This window comes from Ambystoma mexicanum, chromosome 14 (assembly GCF_040938575.1).
Source record: "Ambystoma mexicanum isolate Mex_15411 chromosome 14, UKY_AmexF1_1, whole genome shotgun sequence".
Lineage (NCBI taxonomy): Eukaryota > Metazoa > Chordata > Amphibia > Caudata > Ambystomatidae > Ambystoma > Ambystoma mexicanum.
In genome coordinates, this window is record NC_090940.1 from 507,504,353 (window position 1) to 507,521,143 (window position 16,791).

Genomic DNA, 16,791 nt, shown 5'->3' on the forward strand with positions numbered 1-16,791 from the left:
GTTCCTGGTCCAGAGAGCAGAAGGGAGGTGCCTTGCCCAGTGGGGGAGTTGCTTTGTAGTTTTGGCTTGCATCAGGTTTCTTTAAAAGTCACTTTGTTCAATTTTTCTTTGTTGAAAATAAACTTGGTATTTTAAAACAGGCAACTAGAACTCTAACTCCAGTCTCTAAACCATGGAGATTAAATATAATAATAAACCTATATTACTTTTGATAACAGGTCACTTAATTTATAGACATTTGATTTCAATAAAGTTTAAGTTTCTGATGTAACTAATGACAGCTGTCATACAGGCGGCTGCTGGTACTGCGCCCATATTTTGACAGATTTTCAGAGGCAAGCACACTTTTTACTGTGGATATTTTGATGATAAATTCTGCTTTTCCTGACATTGTGTGTTCATAATGATTCCTTAAATGAAGTGGCGGGTAACACCCAGCAAAGATATTGGATGTTTTGTGGTGTTTTGGTCCGGTATTTTGTATTTTCAGCAACCAAGACAAAGGGACTTAAGAACAATTTCTGGGTTTCTATCAATAAAGCACTGCCTTTCCTGCAGTGTTCATTTTTACTTGGTGGGCAGCCCAGTAACATGTTTCAGCAGTGTGGTCTCCATTTCACCACTGACAACAGGCAAAGTAGATCTGGCAGCCATCTTTTCCGGTTTCAAAGTGCAATTTTCATAGGTTTGGTGCACCTAGGGCTTTTGCGGAAGTTTTTGATGATTCTGGTGCCACCAGCACACAGTGATGCCGCAGGGCAGAGCAGAGCAGGTTAAAACATCCCACACCTATTACAACAGTCCCTTTTCTATTCAAAATAATTGACAAAGCAGCCTACGAGCTTAATAATCTACTTGGGCTCCGGCAGTCTGGCTTCAGACCTAAATATGGCACAGAAACGGCATTGATTGATCTGAAGAACCAAATTGCCAAACTAAAGGACAATGGGAAACTAACCCTCCTACTAGACCTCTCGGCTGCCTTTGATTTGGTGGATCATAAAGTGCTTTGCAAGCATCTGCTGTCTACAGCTGCCCTCTTCTCCCCAGAATCAGCGGCCTGGATTCAATCCTTTCTGAATAATAGATCTATGAGAGTGTTCTCACCATCGGCCTCAGCAGAACCAACATCCAAAACATGTGTAATAACTCAAGGATCATGCATATCTCCCACTATGTACAACATCTTCACTAAGCCACTGTTCGATGACCTGGACAATCTGGGTGTCACCTACACCAACTATGCAGATGACACCCAGATCCTCATACCTCTGACTGGTGATTATGACACGGACCTGGCCCAAGTCAATAAAATCTGTCTCATCATTCAGGCCTGGATGGCCTCTCACAGCCTTTGTCTGAATGATAAGACCAAGCTCTTACTCCTAGGAGCATCGGTCTGTAAATTTAGCAGTCATTTCCTATCATTTAACATTGGCGGCATTGATATCCAAGTGGTGAAGGAAGTAAAAACCTTGGGGTTCTACTTAGACTCAGCTCTGAACATCAACGTCACGGCCTCAGCGGTAGCCTACATTTGCAAGCTGATCCATGCCTGCAAACCATTCTTATCTAGAGCCAGTGGCATTACCATAGCGAGTAAACATATTGTCAACCAACTTCAAATATTACAGAATATTGCACTTAGCACTGCGCTAAGTATTCCAAGAAGACAACACATCTCAGAGGCTGGACGTAAGAATAATTGGCTGTCAAGGATAGGATACAGTTTAAAGCTGTTTTCCATTCTCATAAATGCCTAACGCAGACCCAAAATACCTAATGGAGAAACTACCTCAACACGCCCCACGAGGACCTTGCACTCATTCTGCCTGATGATCCCGAGATATAAACTGAAGAAAGTCGGGGGTAACAGCTTTCCTGTCATGGCTGCCCAGCTCTGGAATTCCCTATCTACAACTTTAAGAGCTTACCAGTCCTTGTTTAGCTTTAGGAAAAGCACCAAAAGTTCTCTCCTTGCAAAGGATCTATGACCGGCACCATCATGTCACTATTATTACTAGCTAGAATACTATAATGCTTGCATCTATGTAAATTGGCTTTGTATATATATGATGCATAATATTGTTAATCTCATTGTGTAAATAATGTAAAAATGTCCTGCAACTATTGCACTATGTACATGATCCGATATGCAACTTGTAATCTACAAATAACCTATAACGCGTCCAGATACCTCCGGGTGTAGAGCGCTATATAAATAAATAAACAAACAAATATTTAAAAACAAGTTACAAATCACATTGTCTGAATTTTTTTTTTAGCATAACGTAGGCAGTGTGGAGGAGTGGGACACTATCTGGGAAACCATGAAGGTGGTGACCAGAGGAGAAATTATAGCCAGCGCTAGGGGCATCCGTAGGAAACTGATTGAGGAATTGGAAACTATGGAGGAAGAAATCCACAATTTGGAGGCCTGACACACGGCCTGCGATCCGAAGAAGAGAAACTAGCCAAGACCCGGTTGCGATGCCTTGAGGCATGGGAGAGGTTGTCTAAATTTGACTATGTTACACAAACCACTAAGGCACATGATGAGGGGGACAAACCAGGTAGGCTCTTGTCGTGGCTTTGTAAACAAGAACACCCCATGCCTCTGACCACCCTACTACGTGATGAAACCAGGGCCCCATGGAGATCCCACCTTGAGATTAAAAGGTATCTTTGTTGATTACTACTCCCAACTTATAGCCACAAAGAACGGGTACCCTCCGGTGAAGTGATTGAGGCCCTTTCCCTTATTGCACTCCCAGGATTCACGGCCACTCACCAATCTCTTCTAGACAAGCCTATCACTGTGGAGGAGGTGAGTGAAGCAATTGCCTCGCTTGCCAGGAGTAAAACGCCTGGCAGCGATGCCCCCCCCCCTGAATTTTACAAATCATATTGTCAACACTAGCCCCAGTGTTGCTGAAAGTTTATGAATACGCCTACAATAAAGGTGTACTCCTGGCTAGCATGAGAGAAACCTTGGTAGTCCCCATACCTAACCCAGGGAAGCCAATGAACAGATGTGAATCATATCGTCCTCTAGCCATGCTGAATTATGATATGAATATACTGACCACAGTACTAGTGGGACGGCTCCATAGAGTTATTGCCAACCTGATATACACACTGATCAAACTAGGTTCGTCCTGGGCCGTAGCACCACTCTGGACCTAGGTAGGCTACAACACATTATTGCACAGACCAGCACTTGTCCAGAGCATTATGTGGTGACGTCATTAGACGCGATCAAGGCTTTTGATTCTCTCTACTGGGAATGGTTATTTGCAGTGCAGCATAGCTTTGGGTTGGTGAGAGTTTTATCTGCGGGATAAATCTGATGTGCTCATCGCCAACTGCCAGAGTCAAGCCTGGTCGGCAAGTATCTGAAGTGTGCAACATTCAGTGGGGAACACGCCAAGGAGGCCCACCATCACCCATGCTGTATATATTGGCCGTGGAGCCCTTGGCGGTCCACCTACGCCAGGTATACTTGGACGCGGGTATCATGGTTGGCGGTGCCAGGCACCCAATATCATTGTATGCGGATGACATTCTGCTCTACATGTGTGAACCGCAACACAACCTGCCAATAGTCATGAACGTGCTCAATAATTTTGCTACACTTTCGGGGATATCCTTCAATAGAATGAAGTATTGTCTTTTCCCTTTGGCTGGTCTTTGTGGGGTGAATGAAACCACTTTACTGGAACTGGGGCTCTCTTGGGAAACATGATCTTTTCGATACCTGGGCGTACAAATCATGCACACACCGGAAGAGACACACCAGTAACACCTTTAGGGTATTGAAGGGCCTTAAAAAATATATTACCTTTTGGGTCTATTTGCCACTTTCACTTATGGGCAGAATAGCAATCATAAAAATGATTGTCCTCCCCAGATTTCTTTTTTACTTCACCAATGTCCACTACTATATCAAACCTCCCTTTTTCTGACTGTTAGACACACTGCTTAGGGGATTTTTATGGGGCCCGACCCAACGCAAGATTGCCCTTACAACATTGAGTTTACCTTACAAGGTAAGGTTGGAATTCTATTACTTGGCTGCACAATTTAGCTTTGTAATGAAGTGGCTATCCGATGATATTACGTCTGAGACGCTTCTACTGCAGCAATTGGTGGCTCTTGCTTGCCTCAAAGACATGCTGTGGCTCCCTACCAGCTGCTTGAACTCTTTACCACTACTTGTGGAACTGGGCACGAAGATATGACTTAGTACGCTGAAGCTGCTTCAAATTTCGTGCCCTTACTCTCCCAATATCCCAATAGTGGCTGATGTGTGTAAGAACAGGGACGACCTTGTGGTTGCGAGACGCTGGGGGGAATGGGGAGTTGCTACCTGGGGAGATATGTTTGAAAACTGCAAATTTAGAGATCTGGATAGCCTAACAAAACAAACAGGTCTGCCCAAAGGGCAATTTGTGCGGTACACGAAAGTGTTGGGTGCAGCTAGACGTAAGTAGAGCGGGTGGCCTGCAGAACCAGAAGAAACTGAACTTTTATCATTAATGTACACACTAGAGGATGGCTGGCCGCCTGTGTCCAGATTATACGGTTGTCTATCGAACAGGCCTAGCCCACAGGGATACAAATTGAAATTGAGCTGGGAATCAGATTCGGGAACTACTATTAAGGAACTGGAGTGGGAACGGATACTTAGTTTTCCAGGAAATGTATCCCGAAACACTTGCTTCAAACTAATCCAAATGAATGTGCGCCATTGCACATATATGACACCCAGTAGAGTGGCCAAATTCAACAAAGGTAAACACCTGTCCTGCCCCTGGTGCCACCAAGATAGCGCAGACCTGGTCCACATGTTTTGGTATTGTACAAAAAGGTGCAAGGTTTTTGGTCCCGCATTTAACATACTTGCAGAAGGGCAGGCGGTGTTAGATATAATTGGAACCCGATGGAATGTCTTCACGGCGCATATCCCAGGAACAGCGAACACAAACACTTTATTACATTTATGTACTTGACTTGTATACTTGCTAAACGTTGCATTGCTGTGTCCTGGAAGTCAACCAGGGGCCAACAATACCAACAGTGGTACCGGGACCTCGAAACCTGGAGCAAAGCTGAGACAAAAATGTGGGCTAGATCACCACACTGTCTAGACGAAACCTATGGGGACTCCTTTCACTCATTGAAAGGGCTTGTTTATGATATATTCCACCCATCAGACAATAAGCCCCCATGAACACCCCATCAGGTGCCATGTGTGTTAATTGTGCGAGACCATAAGCACATGACACCTCCACCCCCCTCGAAACCAGATTTTGATGAAGTTCTATTCTCACCATGTTGCCCCTGCAGTATTTACCCCGATGTGTTTCCACCATTGTACCTATTGCATATTTCCTAAGTATCCGGGCCTAGTTCGCATGCCTGGAGAATTAGTTTAATTTGTTGTTTTGTGGGCTCCATGCTTACTATTATCCATCAGATTAACATGGAGGCCATGTTGGTGCGCCTCTCAGAGAGCCGGAAGCAAAGAGATGCGCACCAACATGGCCTCCATGTCAATCTGATGGCTAATAGTAAGCATGAAGCCCACATAATGAGAACTAAAAAGGACTACAACACCACCAACAATCCTAAGGGAGGGACGACAAAAATGCAAGATTTTAAAATCAGGGGGGAGCAATTGTACCAAAGCAGCGCCAGATGTTTCACCCAGCCTTGTTTCTGTACTGCAAGTAATATCCGGGGCTAAAATCACACAGCAAATCTGCAACTGCGCCAAATGCGAATAATAGTAAACAGAACAGAAGAATGAAAAAAAGCAAAGAGACCAATTGTAAAAAGGGAAAGTCAATTACAATCAAGGCCCTTACCAGTATGTAAATACATGGAATGCAACACTGCATGGGGACACTGAATTGAATAATATATCAAGAGGATATATTAGCCACTCGTAAATTGTAAACGTGGATAGAAACGCTAAGGGAACACAAGGAGTCCCTGCAGGACAGTATACCAAACAGTTACAAGTCTATGAGAACAAGAAACCCTGGCAGGAGAGTATACAAGGCAATTATAAATATATGAACATAATAAGTCCTTACAAGATAGTATACCAGGCAATCTCAAGTATGTGAAAACGGGAAGCCCATTGTGAGAAACCTCAAGGTGTTGCACCCGCTCGTCCCCGGGGATCTGTCCAGGTGGCCAGGACAGGGCCATCGCTATTGGATCCAGTTCCTGGGGGTGAACCAGTGCGGGAAGATCACCTGGATGGAGGGGTTCCTCAGGGAGTAGAAGTGGGACAACGAAGGTTGAGTCCCGGTAACCCAATCCTTGTGACACCTTTTCCCCATCCTGCCTACTATGATACGTAGAAACTCTAGCCTTCCCCCTTTTCCAACACAAACACTTTCTCACAGCTTGAACGACAACGGACTAATAGTCGAGCCGTTTATTTGACATGTCCCAACACAAGGGTCAGGCAATTACCGAGAACTATACAGACCCGACTACCCTTTCCCTTCCCCATAGGGATAAAAGGCAGAAAACAAGAGCACACTCCGAGCAAGGCCAAACACACAAGAAAGCAGCTATTCCCGGACGGAATTTCAAACAGAGGGTAAAGGCTGAATGGACGCCAAGGAGGGAGCTGCCATTGCCCTTTTCAACCGAGACCCGCAAAGCCTCTGATGAAAAACAAAACCGGGAATCGCAGCTGGTAAATGGTGCGACAGATGTCAGTGGTACATGGCACCCACCCTCCCGCACTGACAGCCATTGTGGTACCGTCCTTGACTCCGGCAGCAAAGGAACCGCCTAAGAGTTCAGCACGGCCAGTGAGTTGAAGGAACCCGATAGTTGACCAGACTGTGTTAGGCTCAAGGTTGCAGTAGCAAGGTTAAGAAGATAATTAGACAAGAGGTCTTTCGAGACCAAACTTGGTACCAGAGATAAAAGTGGTCCGGTGCCACGTAGGCGCTCAGTCGAAGGTCACTGGCTGGTGCCCCTCTCCTGAACAAAGAGACTGTGCTGAACATTTGTGAGTAAAGAAACTACAAGTACCAAGAGGCCATAGGGAAGGCCGCTCTAAGGTGTTAAGGTGATCATACAAGGGTCGAGACAAATCCCTTGTACAATCGAAAGTCCTTAACACATTACAGAAGTTTTGTTATTGTGGAACTGGTGTTTGCACCCGGCTCAAGGGAACGCTGTGCGTACTCTGATGGAAAAAAGCCTGCGCTTACCGTAGCCCGAAAGAGTGACCCAGCAAGACGAGATCGCCCTTCGGAAGTCTACGTTTGAATCGGCAAGTGATCTGGTTAGTCTGAGCCCGACTGAGGGAGGCTGGCGACGGATAGAAAGATCAGAGTCCGGCTGAGGGGGATCCAAGGGTGAAGGGTAATCCCCCGACTTAAAGGTTAACAGGAGGAATTTTTTATTTTGTTGTTTTGGCATATCAGGCCCTCTGAAGCAAGGGACTTTGCATGAGAAGAGACGTGGGCGCAGAAGGCCCTGATACTGAGAAAGGGAACTGTAAGCTTGTGCCGGAGAAGCCCAGGAGTGTGATGTGCTCGAGAATCCCGTCTTGTCCTGTGCTAAAAACATGGGGAAGGGAGACCATAACATCCCAATTTATTATTTTGTGAACACTTTTTTCTTCTCTTGTGAACATTACCCCACGCTCCTTTGTAGCATAGCGGTAAGAATTGGCAAAAGGTTTTTTAGTATAGGCCTGTTTTATTTGACTAGACTCCACTAGGACTGTACTAGGACTGTATTATTATTATTTGATGGTCATAGCATGCTCCCATCTTAGATTTAGCTTTAGATTAGGTATTTATCTCGCCCACTTTACAGGTTAATAAACACCCTTGAACTGTGATCACTTGTGTGTCTTACTTTGATGCCATGCCGTCCTTTCACCTGGAAAGAAAACTTAACAGGTAGTTGCAAGGGTGTGGATACAAGAATTCCTGAGAACAAATATCAGGACTGTGCTGATTGAAGACAAGGAGTAAACACTTAACCGAAAAAGGATACCAGGAGCCCTGAAAGACATAGAATTATAGAGACAAATAGCTGTGTATATGGAAGCATTCTTGTGGACCAAGAAAGGCACAAGGAACATTTGTGTTAAAGAGTAAACCAGGAGAAGGGTAACATCCTCTGGACCAAGCACCTGTTATCCTTGGAGAACTTTTGTGTTGAAGTGAAATCCAGGCGAAGGGAATCCTCTGGAACAAGACTATTTATCCTTGGAGAAAATGTTTTCTTTTTGGGAACCATTTATTCTTCCTTTACGAACAATTATTTTCGAAAAGCATCAAAGATTAAAGACACCATTCCTTGTTCACCATTCCTTGTTCACCATATAGTCTAGTTTATAGTGTGAAGGTCAGAATAGACCTTTGGACACAAGGACAGTTTCGATTCTGATATCCTGACACAGACAGAGCATTAGTATTGGTTTAGGTAGGGAAATTCCTATTAGAGCAGTGTCACAGAGGCCTTTTCCCAACCATGTTATTTTCAATAAAAGTCTTTAACCAAAAACATGGCAAACTTATGTCAGAGTTTCATTATGGACTCCTAACAACAACAACCACCTTCCCCGCACCGCCCCCACAGCACAGGAAATTATATGTCGACAGTGGAGAGGGCATCAGAAAAATTATGGCAGTGTCAAGATAGGGAGAGCATATGTGAAACTCAATGTATAAAAAATACATTTTATTTAGGCAATAACAATTCTTAAAACAAGCGCACAAAATAATCAATTTACAAAGTGCGTATGTGCAAATTAAATAAGTCAAAATAAGTCAATAAATAAGTTATTTCTGTTGTGATCATACAGAAAAATTCATCCATGGACTTTTCAGGTGTCTAAGTTGTTTTATAAAGATCTCTTCCTATCCTAGGATATGAAGAAAAAAGGATTCTAGCTCTTATAGAGCATTCAATAACCATCTACTCTACATGTTTCTGTTCTGTTGCGTTTTGCTCAACCTTCCTCAGGAGATGTTTACTTAGTTATAACATATATTGTCAAAGATTCTACAGAAACAGTGTATTTTGCAACCAGTGAGGGACAAAAGAGAAACAGTGTGGAGTGATATATTCCCCATTTTCTATACATTGCTTCAACATCCAAGTTATTGTAGGAATAGTTATTTATTTTGTTTTACTGTTGGTTTTCAGATGCTGAGTTTTGTGTGGCCTATGTGGGGCATCAAACTGGTTTTGTAGTTTTCTTTAGGTAAATAAAATGTGCATCAGCCATGTACGCCTGCCTATTCTCGTATGTATAGAGTGCTGGAGTCTAATTCCATGCTAGTGATTCTGTATGTAAACAAAGAACACACTCAAGGTTTAGTTTTGCCGTTTGCCTGTGGTCTATTATGACCGTGCAGTTAGGTAAAGGTAGAGCAAGTTTAGCTACTTTTGGGCATGAAATTCACTCACTTGATGTGTCAGGTTAATTTCTTCGCATCGTGCTTGCCGGAGCAGTCGAAGTTCTGCTTACACCGGCTCTCTAGATCCTTTGCACGTCTACTCAATGTATATTCTCTTCTATGAGTCATGTGTCCCCTTTTGATGTCATGTGACATTGTTTTTTTTTAATTAAACGAGACCGCTTCTAAATTACAACTGCCATTTTGGAATGGGGAATCTAGTGATAACTATCACTGTGGTGTGCTTAGCCATGTATATAGATATCCAGCTAAAATCTGTGCGAAATGCCAAAAAGGAATGTCCCTAGTACATATAATATATTAGCATGGTTATTTGTATTTATTATTATGATTAAACCTACTCCCAGTTCTTATTGGGAAATATTGTATCCTTGGGTTCTGTCATTGTTGGCATGAGTATATTATTGTGTTCTTCTGGATTTTTTGGTTGTCACAAGTCAATAAAATGATAGTGTATATCCAGCATAAGCATTCGAGGCTGATGGACGTCTGCTATGTATTCTATCAAAGCAGCTTCTTAATTGCGGCAGCCATCTTGGAATGGAAAATGTATTTATAATACTCGTAGGGCCTATATTTATAGTTAAAATGTAATCTTTGGAAAAAAATTATTACTGGTAGTCTCCCTTATATATAAAAAAGGGGTAATTGCCATGGTTGTTTAAGCAGTAGAATTTATTTTCATTTTATTTTAGTCTGTGCCACTCCACTTCCTCATTCAACCTAGTGTATTACTTTTTGTTTGATAAATGAGTTCCTGTTCTCTTCTAAATATTTTTCCATCTTTTTCTCTTTTATTGGCAGCAAGAACTTGTTCTATGATCGTCCTGGTGAAATCTTCCCATCCGTGTTTCTTTTCGAAAATATTTTACCATTGGGTTTTGTTCCACTTTATTTTTAATGCAGCTTCGATGTTCGAATATTTGCGTTGTGATTCTGCGATGCGTTTTACCTATGTACCTCAAGCTGTAGGCGCATACGATCATGTATATTACATGTTCTGAGTTGCATGTGGTAAAAGTACATTGTGTCCATAATTTAGGCAATCCAATGTCTGTTTCTTTAGTTTTGTCACCTTACAGATGCCACATTTAGCACATGGGTGTCCTGCATTTCACATAATGAGGGTGTTTTCTTTTCATTCGTTTTTATCATACTTACAATATTGTTTTTGTAAGCAAAGATGGCTCACTCAACTTTGTTCTCAACCTGTTCCATAATTCTCCTTTGTTTGCAAATCATGCTTCTGATTTTTAGGCTAAGGTGGTAAATGTAGACACATACCGAGTTGCTGGTATTCCTGGTCTTTGGATTATTTTCTAGAAGGGCCTCCCTATTATTGTTGTAGGCATGTTTCACTGCTTTTCTAACTAGACGTTTTGGGTATCTCCTATTTTTCTATTTTTTAGGTAGGGTGTTTGTTTCTTCTTCAAATGAGTTTTGGTACTGCTATTTCTTTTTAAGCATGAAAATTGACCAAAGGGTAGGTTGTTTCTTAAAGATTTGAAATGGTGGCTTATGTATCCAAAATGACAGTTCTTGATGGTATATGGTAATGTCAAGAAATCTAGTTTTTATTTTCTCTTGGCCATTGTAAATGTGTAATGACGGTTCAAATTAATGAGCCAGTCAAATAATTATGTGGCCATTTCTTCGTGGCCTTCCCATATCACTAAATTGTTGTCTATGTAATGGCTCCACTCCTATATTTGAATCTTATAAGGGTTTGTATCTGTGTAGATATTAGCTTTTTCAAAATGTTAAACATAAGTTACCCAAACTAAGGACCATAGTTGCGCCCATGGCTGTTCCTTCTATCTGGTGATAAAATTCTCCCATAAAGTCCAAGTAATTTTTTATTAGTGCTAGTTCCACACGCCATTGTATAAATGAGTTTGGTACCGGGTCATGATCGGTTCTGTTCCACAGAAATTCTTCTATAACTTTGGCTGTTGCTTGTTGGGGAATGTTAGTATATAGGGATACGATATCCAGTCCTATCAGCAGATCTTTCTCTGGATCAAACATTTTGTTTTCAAGGATTCTTATTGCCTCCATTGTGTCCTTTTCATTGGACTTCATGTTGATGACAAGTCCTTTTAGGTACTGATCCGCGAATTGGGACAGGAGTTCCAATATTGAATTAGTGCCTGACACTATTAGGGGTCCTGGTGTATTTGCAATTGTCTTGTGTATTTTGGGTAGGCAGTACAAAACATCAATTCTAGGTTCCTCATTTTTCAAGAAACCCAGCTTCCTGTTTGCTGATCAAACCACAGCCAGCTGCTTTTTTGGCTTTTGATTCAATTATTAATTTGAGTTTTTCTGTTGATCTTGCATACGTATTGCATAGCTCCTATGGTCATTAAGTTGGTGTAGACATTCAGCCACATAGTACTTTTTATTTAGGGCAACTATGCAGCCCCCTTTGCCTTCTCTTTTTATTATAATTTTTGGTTAGCCGCCAAGGATTTTAATGCCAATTTCTCTTCCTTGTTTATATTCTGAAAGGTCTGATTAGTTTTAGATTCTAGATTTTCAACTTCTTTTAAGACCTTTTTTCAAAAATAAGTGATTCAGTGGAATGGGTATGGCTGGGCGGCATGAATGTCGAAGGTTTTCTTAAACCGAAGCTTTTGCGGAAGGGGGACTTTCATTTTGAGCAAAGTATTCTTCTATCTGTATTTTCCTCATTAACTTTTTTAATTCATTTCGGAATTCAAAGGCATTATGCTTTTCTGTAAGAAGAAAACCTAAACCTGTGTTTAGTGCTTGTTCTTCCATCTCTGTTAGTTTGAAGTTGGCTATATTAACTACGAGCGAGACGTACGCCTCATCTCCTTTCATTTGTATGCCCATTCTTCACTGTTCCGGCCCTGGTCTAAATACACATGGTTGTTCCTGTTCCTTCTTCCTCGTCCTCTGTCTGTTCACGTCTCCTCTTCCTCTGTTCATGGGTTGTTTACCTGTGGATGGACACTTCCCTGCTTCTTCTGTTTCACTGCCATTGTTACTTGTGCTATAGGACGTGTCTCGGAAAGGTACACAACAAATGTTGTTGTTATTTGAACCCCTGGCTTGTACAAGAGATTAATTGTAGTAGCCCTCTTTCGTATAGGGGAAGATTTATCGTAGTTGTAGTTTGCCAGGTATTTTCATAGTCTTTTTTTTTGTTTGTTTAAATTATTTTAAACTCTTTTTCTATTTCTTCAATTATTTTCTTGTAATTATCTAAGAAAGGAATCTTTTTAATTTCCTCTGTAGGTCTATTTCAATTTTCTGAGTTGTTTCCTTGGCTGTATCTATAATCAGAATCAACCAGTCTCTCCCACACCTGTTTTCTATACAACTCCATTGAAGCTTGAATCGTTTGTTGTCCAGGTAAAGTCTTGGCTTGTTTTTAACTAGCAATCCTTGTGGGAGGGATTTATTTTTTAGGTATTCTAACAAAATGGCTCTATGGAGCTCAGTTCTGATTAAAAAAATGTTCTTAGTTGTACTACTTCTTCTCAGTCATTAGGTGTATCTGGAGTTGGTCCTAGCTCATTATCCGCTAGTATTGAAGCTACAGTAATTAGCGCTGCAGCATAATTGCTGTTCAAATACAGTAATCTATCTTCTGCCATCCTGCCATTGATCAGTAACCCGAAAATGTAGAATTCTTTAAGGGGAGAATTTCCTCTGAGGATATAGCCACTAAATCCTTGAGAGGAAATGGGGAAATCTTTTCCGTATGAGCACAACAGAAATAACACTTTGACTTACTGAATTTGCACATATGCACTTTGTCTATTGATTTTTTGTGCTTGTTTTAAGAATATGTTATTGCTTAAATAAAATGTATTTTTTATACATTTTGAATTTCATATAAGCTCTACGTATCTTGACACAGCCATAATCCCAATATTACCTGACCCATTCTTTAAAAAAAAAAATGTATTTCTAGAGGCCGGGTTTGAGTCCGGTAAATACACTAGACCTTACTAGAATCCTCCATTTGTTCTCAACCAGAAAAATTAAACCACTTACACAAAATTAAAAAAGGTTGTTTAACCCATAGATGATGTAACTTGGGCCTAATTCACAGAGCGTTTTCCAATGGGGTTGTGTCATTATAAAACACTTCTGTGAATTAGGACCTTAATGAAGTTACCAAACCCATGAGTTTTTTAGTTAACTTTAAAAATATATATATATATTTTTATTTTAAAGTGCAAAAAGTAAAAGCTTAGGTGTAGGTACATGTCTATAATGAATAACACTTTTTAAAATAGGTACTTTACTATGTCAAAATTACTTCCTTCTTAATTTTAAGCAGTGATTCAGCAGGGACGAGGAAGCAGTCACAATATATCATGCAAGCCACAGCAGTGGATGTTTCTTAAAGGCTACGAACCTTGAGCAGACCTGCTGTAGAGTATTGACAGCCATTATACGAGTGAGTTTAAAGCCTGTTGGAAAGTTCGACCCATTACTGTAGGACCCATTGTTATCAACACGCAGATTTGGAAAGTAATGTTCCTGAAATGAAGACTTTATATGTTTTGCATGCACACTAGTAGTTTACCTTGATCTCCCTTGTTGCTTTCAAACCACAGCCTTCCTCTGGAAATTCAACCAAATCAAAGCCTTCTGTGGAAGCTCCATTTGAACGTGCCCACTTCATAAGATCGGGAAAATAGTCTTCCCTTTTTCCATCAAACACCACTGATAGGCCTGGAAAGTGCAGAGAACATGCATGGTGAATGCAAGGTAGTAAAACACAGGTACATGTGAATAGTGTTCTTAAGGGCAATAGCCATGGTGTTAGTCTGAATGGAATGTTTGCCACTGGTCTTGTATTGTTTCATTTATTAGAATACAGATTATCAAAGACCTAGGTACATGGTCCACAATGCATATAGAGGTACTGTATTTGTGCTACAGTTACATCCATCAAGCACACTTCTTCACTTTTTTAATGCAAGCTATAAAAGTTAGGGGCTCTCAACTTTTAGCAGAAACATTTTTGTCTATTCTTAGTCTAGGGTCACATTGTGAATTCTAATCAGGCGGTAGATAGCAGAGGTGTGTGTGGTGGAGTGGGAAAGATTATGCTAGCGCAAAGAGGCTTTCTGGTTCACCTGTGGCAAAACAGTATTGGAGGGGGTGTTGTTATAAGTTCCCAGCTGCATGGAGGAGTTAGGACCACAGTGGACACCCCCCCCCCGTCTTCAAAGCAATTTTCTTGTTTGCCAGTGTTGAAGGGCGTGGTGTTACAAGTTGTTTGAAGTGGGGTTGAACAGCTTGAGCTCCTGGAACAGCCCCTCCTGACACAGTAGTTGTAGCTTGTAAGTAACTTTAAAATTATAATCATCTTAAACATTGGGGGGAGTGAGACTCTGGCAGCTCCTCGAGCTGTCGGGCATTCCCTGCCCGCCTTTTCGGTTGCATGTGATTTAATCGAATGAAAAAACAAATGAAAATTAATTCAAACAATGAATACCAAAATAACTAATTTCTTTTTCGCCCCCTTTTTTTTGGCAATACTTTTCCCCGAACCCCAAACGACTATTCCCACTCCCAACCCCATTTTTAGTTTTTTCCAAAATTATTTATTTTGGTATTACTTGCTTTTTCATTCGTTGACATTTCATTATTTTATATTCCATTTAATCACTGCATACCGCTTTTTCACATTGGGTGTGTACTGGATTGGGATTTCTGCCCCCTCGCAAGAATAAATTACCATAATTATAATCGCAATTGCACCAAAACTGGTGCAGATTTTTGTTGGCCTGACAGCATTGATGGACTTTTTTCTTTGACAAACTTGCTGGAAATATTAAGAGCCACAGAGCCTCATTTATGTGAGATCTTTATAGGGTCCGTCAGGAGCAAGGAACGAGACATGGACACACAGACTCATGGATTTGAATATAGACTTTTAATAAATGAAAATGGGGTTGGAAAATACCTTACTATCCCTATGCTAAGAGGTATTTTCCCCTACCTCAAACAAAAATAAGGGTCTGTCTGTTGTCAAGATGTCCAACACATTAGAAAACAACTCGCAATCTCAAGGGCATGGGCCCTCATTGAGATTTCCTTTCACTGTCATTCATCACACACCTTTTCACTTTCCCTGGTGTACTCTCCTGCCGGCCTTTCAACACTTGAGCTTTCCTGGTATACTCTCTTGCCTTGACTGTTGGATAATCTTTCAATCACTCGACGTACAGTCTCTTTCAATTGCTTTAGTTTGCCTGGTATGTTTTTCTGCCAGCACTTGTAGGCAGTTTTCCTCTCTTTTACCCAAAAAGAGATATTTGCCCACTGGTGGCTTCCCACTGCCGGTGTCGTAAAGTTTGTTTCCACATACTAACTGGTATTTGTTATATTTGTTCTTTTCAAGTATGGGTCTAGTGACCCGTTCATGGTATAGTTCAAGATCCCTTTAAACCCTTCACATGTTTAATTCAGTGTCATTTCTGCCATTATCTTGGAGCATTACGTATTCTGAGGCACCCCGGTAACCCGCTTCTCTTCCCTGATCTTTCTGGGTGCTTTGAAAGTCTCTTGCACCTCTTCGCTGCTACTCCGGGCAGCCCGCTGATTCAGCGTCCAGTTAGCCGGTGTAGCTACGCCACCTTCAGATCCCTCTACGCAGCTCCCACTGCTTCTCCAACACAGACGGTGGGTCCACTGGCACTCGACTTCCCTTTGCACAGTAGCGGTCTGCTTCAGTTTCACTTTCCCTAGCGGACTCTGATGTAGCTTGCTGTTCGGTCTCCTTGCAGCATGTGGCTCCATAGAGTTTCTGTGGGTCTGTCTCACTCCATATGTCAGCCGTCAGCTCGTAGCAACTTCCTAAGACTAGACCATTCAGTTTGCTTATCAGCTACAGTCTTCTTCATGGCTCTGTTCACCTTTCTCGTCTCAGTGGTGGTTACAGTATCTTCAGTATGATGCTGTGGAAGCTGACAATGGTTCTCACTGGGAGTAATGAGCACTGCTCCCTGCCTCGTCTCAGTTATCAACATATCACTTCCTATTGAATGTTGAGTATTTATGAAGTAGACATAACAGGGGTTTGAATGAGAGGGTTACAATAGGCCATTAAGGCATGAGGAAGGAGCATCCCTGAAAGGAAAAGGGAGACCTGTGTTTTCCTCCAATGATGTCTCATCATCCCCATGACGGTTCCCCACCCCATGTGGTCCTCCTTCATCTAGCCGCACCCAGTTTCAAGATCAGGTAACGGCTGCCATCCCCTGGCCACATGGGAAGAGGCCACCCCTGGGAAAGAAGTGATGACATCCTTTGATTCATCACTGGT

General features: G+C 41.7%; 1 protein-coding gene across 2 annotated transcripts in view; it reads right to left on the bottom strand.

Annotated features, from left to right (window-relative positions):
- Window positions 1-16,791, bottom strand: part of SETD3 (SET domain containing 3, actin N3(tau)-histidine methyltransferase) — an 800,835-nt gene that overhangs the window by 568,322 nt on the left and 215,722 nt on the right. For both annotated transcript variants that reach the window (XM_069637733.1, XM_069637734.1), the window contains exon 4: window positions 14,041-14,189. In XM_069637733.1, the coding sequence (XP_069493834.1) occupies window positions 14,041-14,189 (149 nt within the window). The remainder of the gene's footprint in view (window positions 1-14,040; window positions 14,190-16,791) is intronic.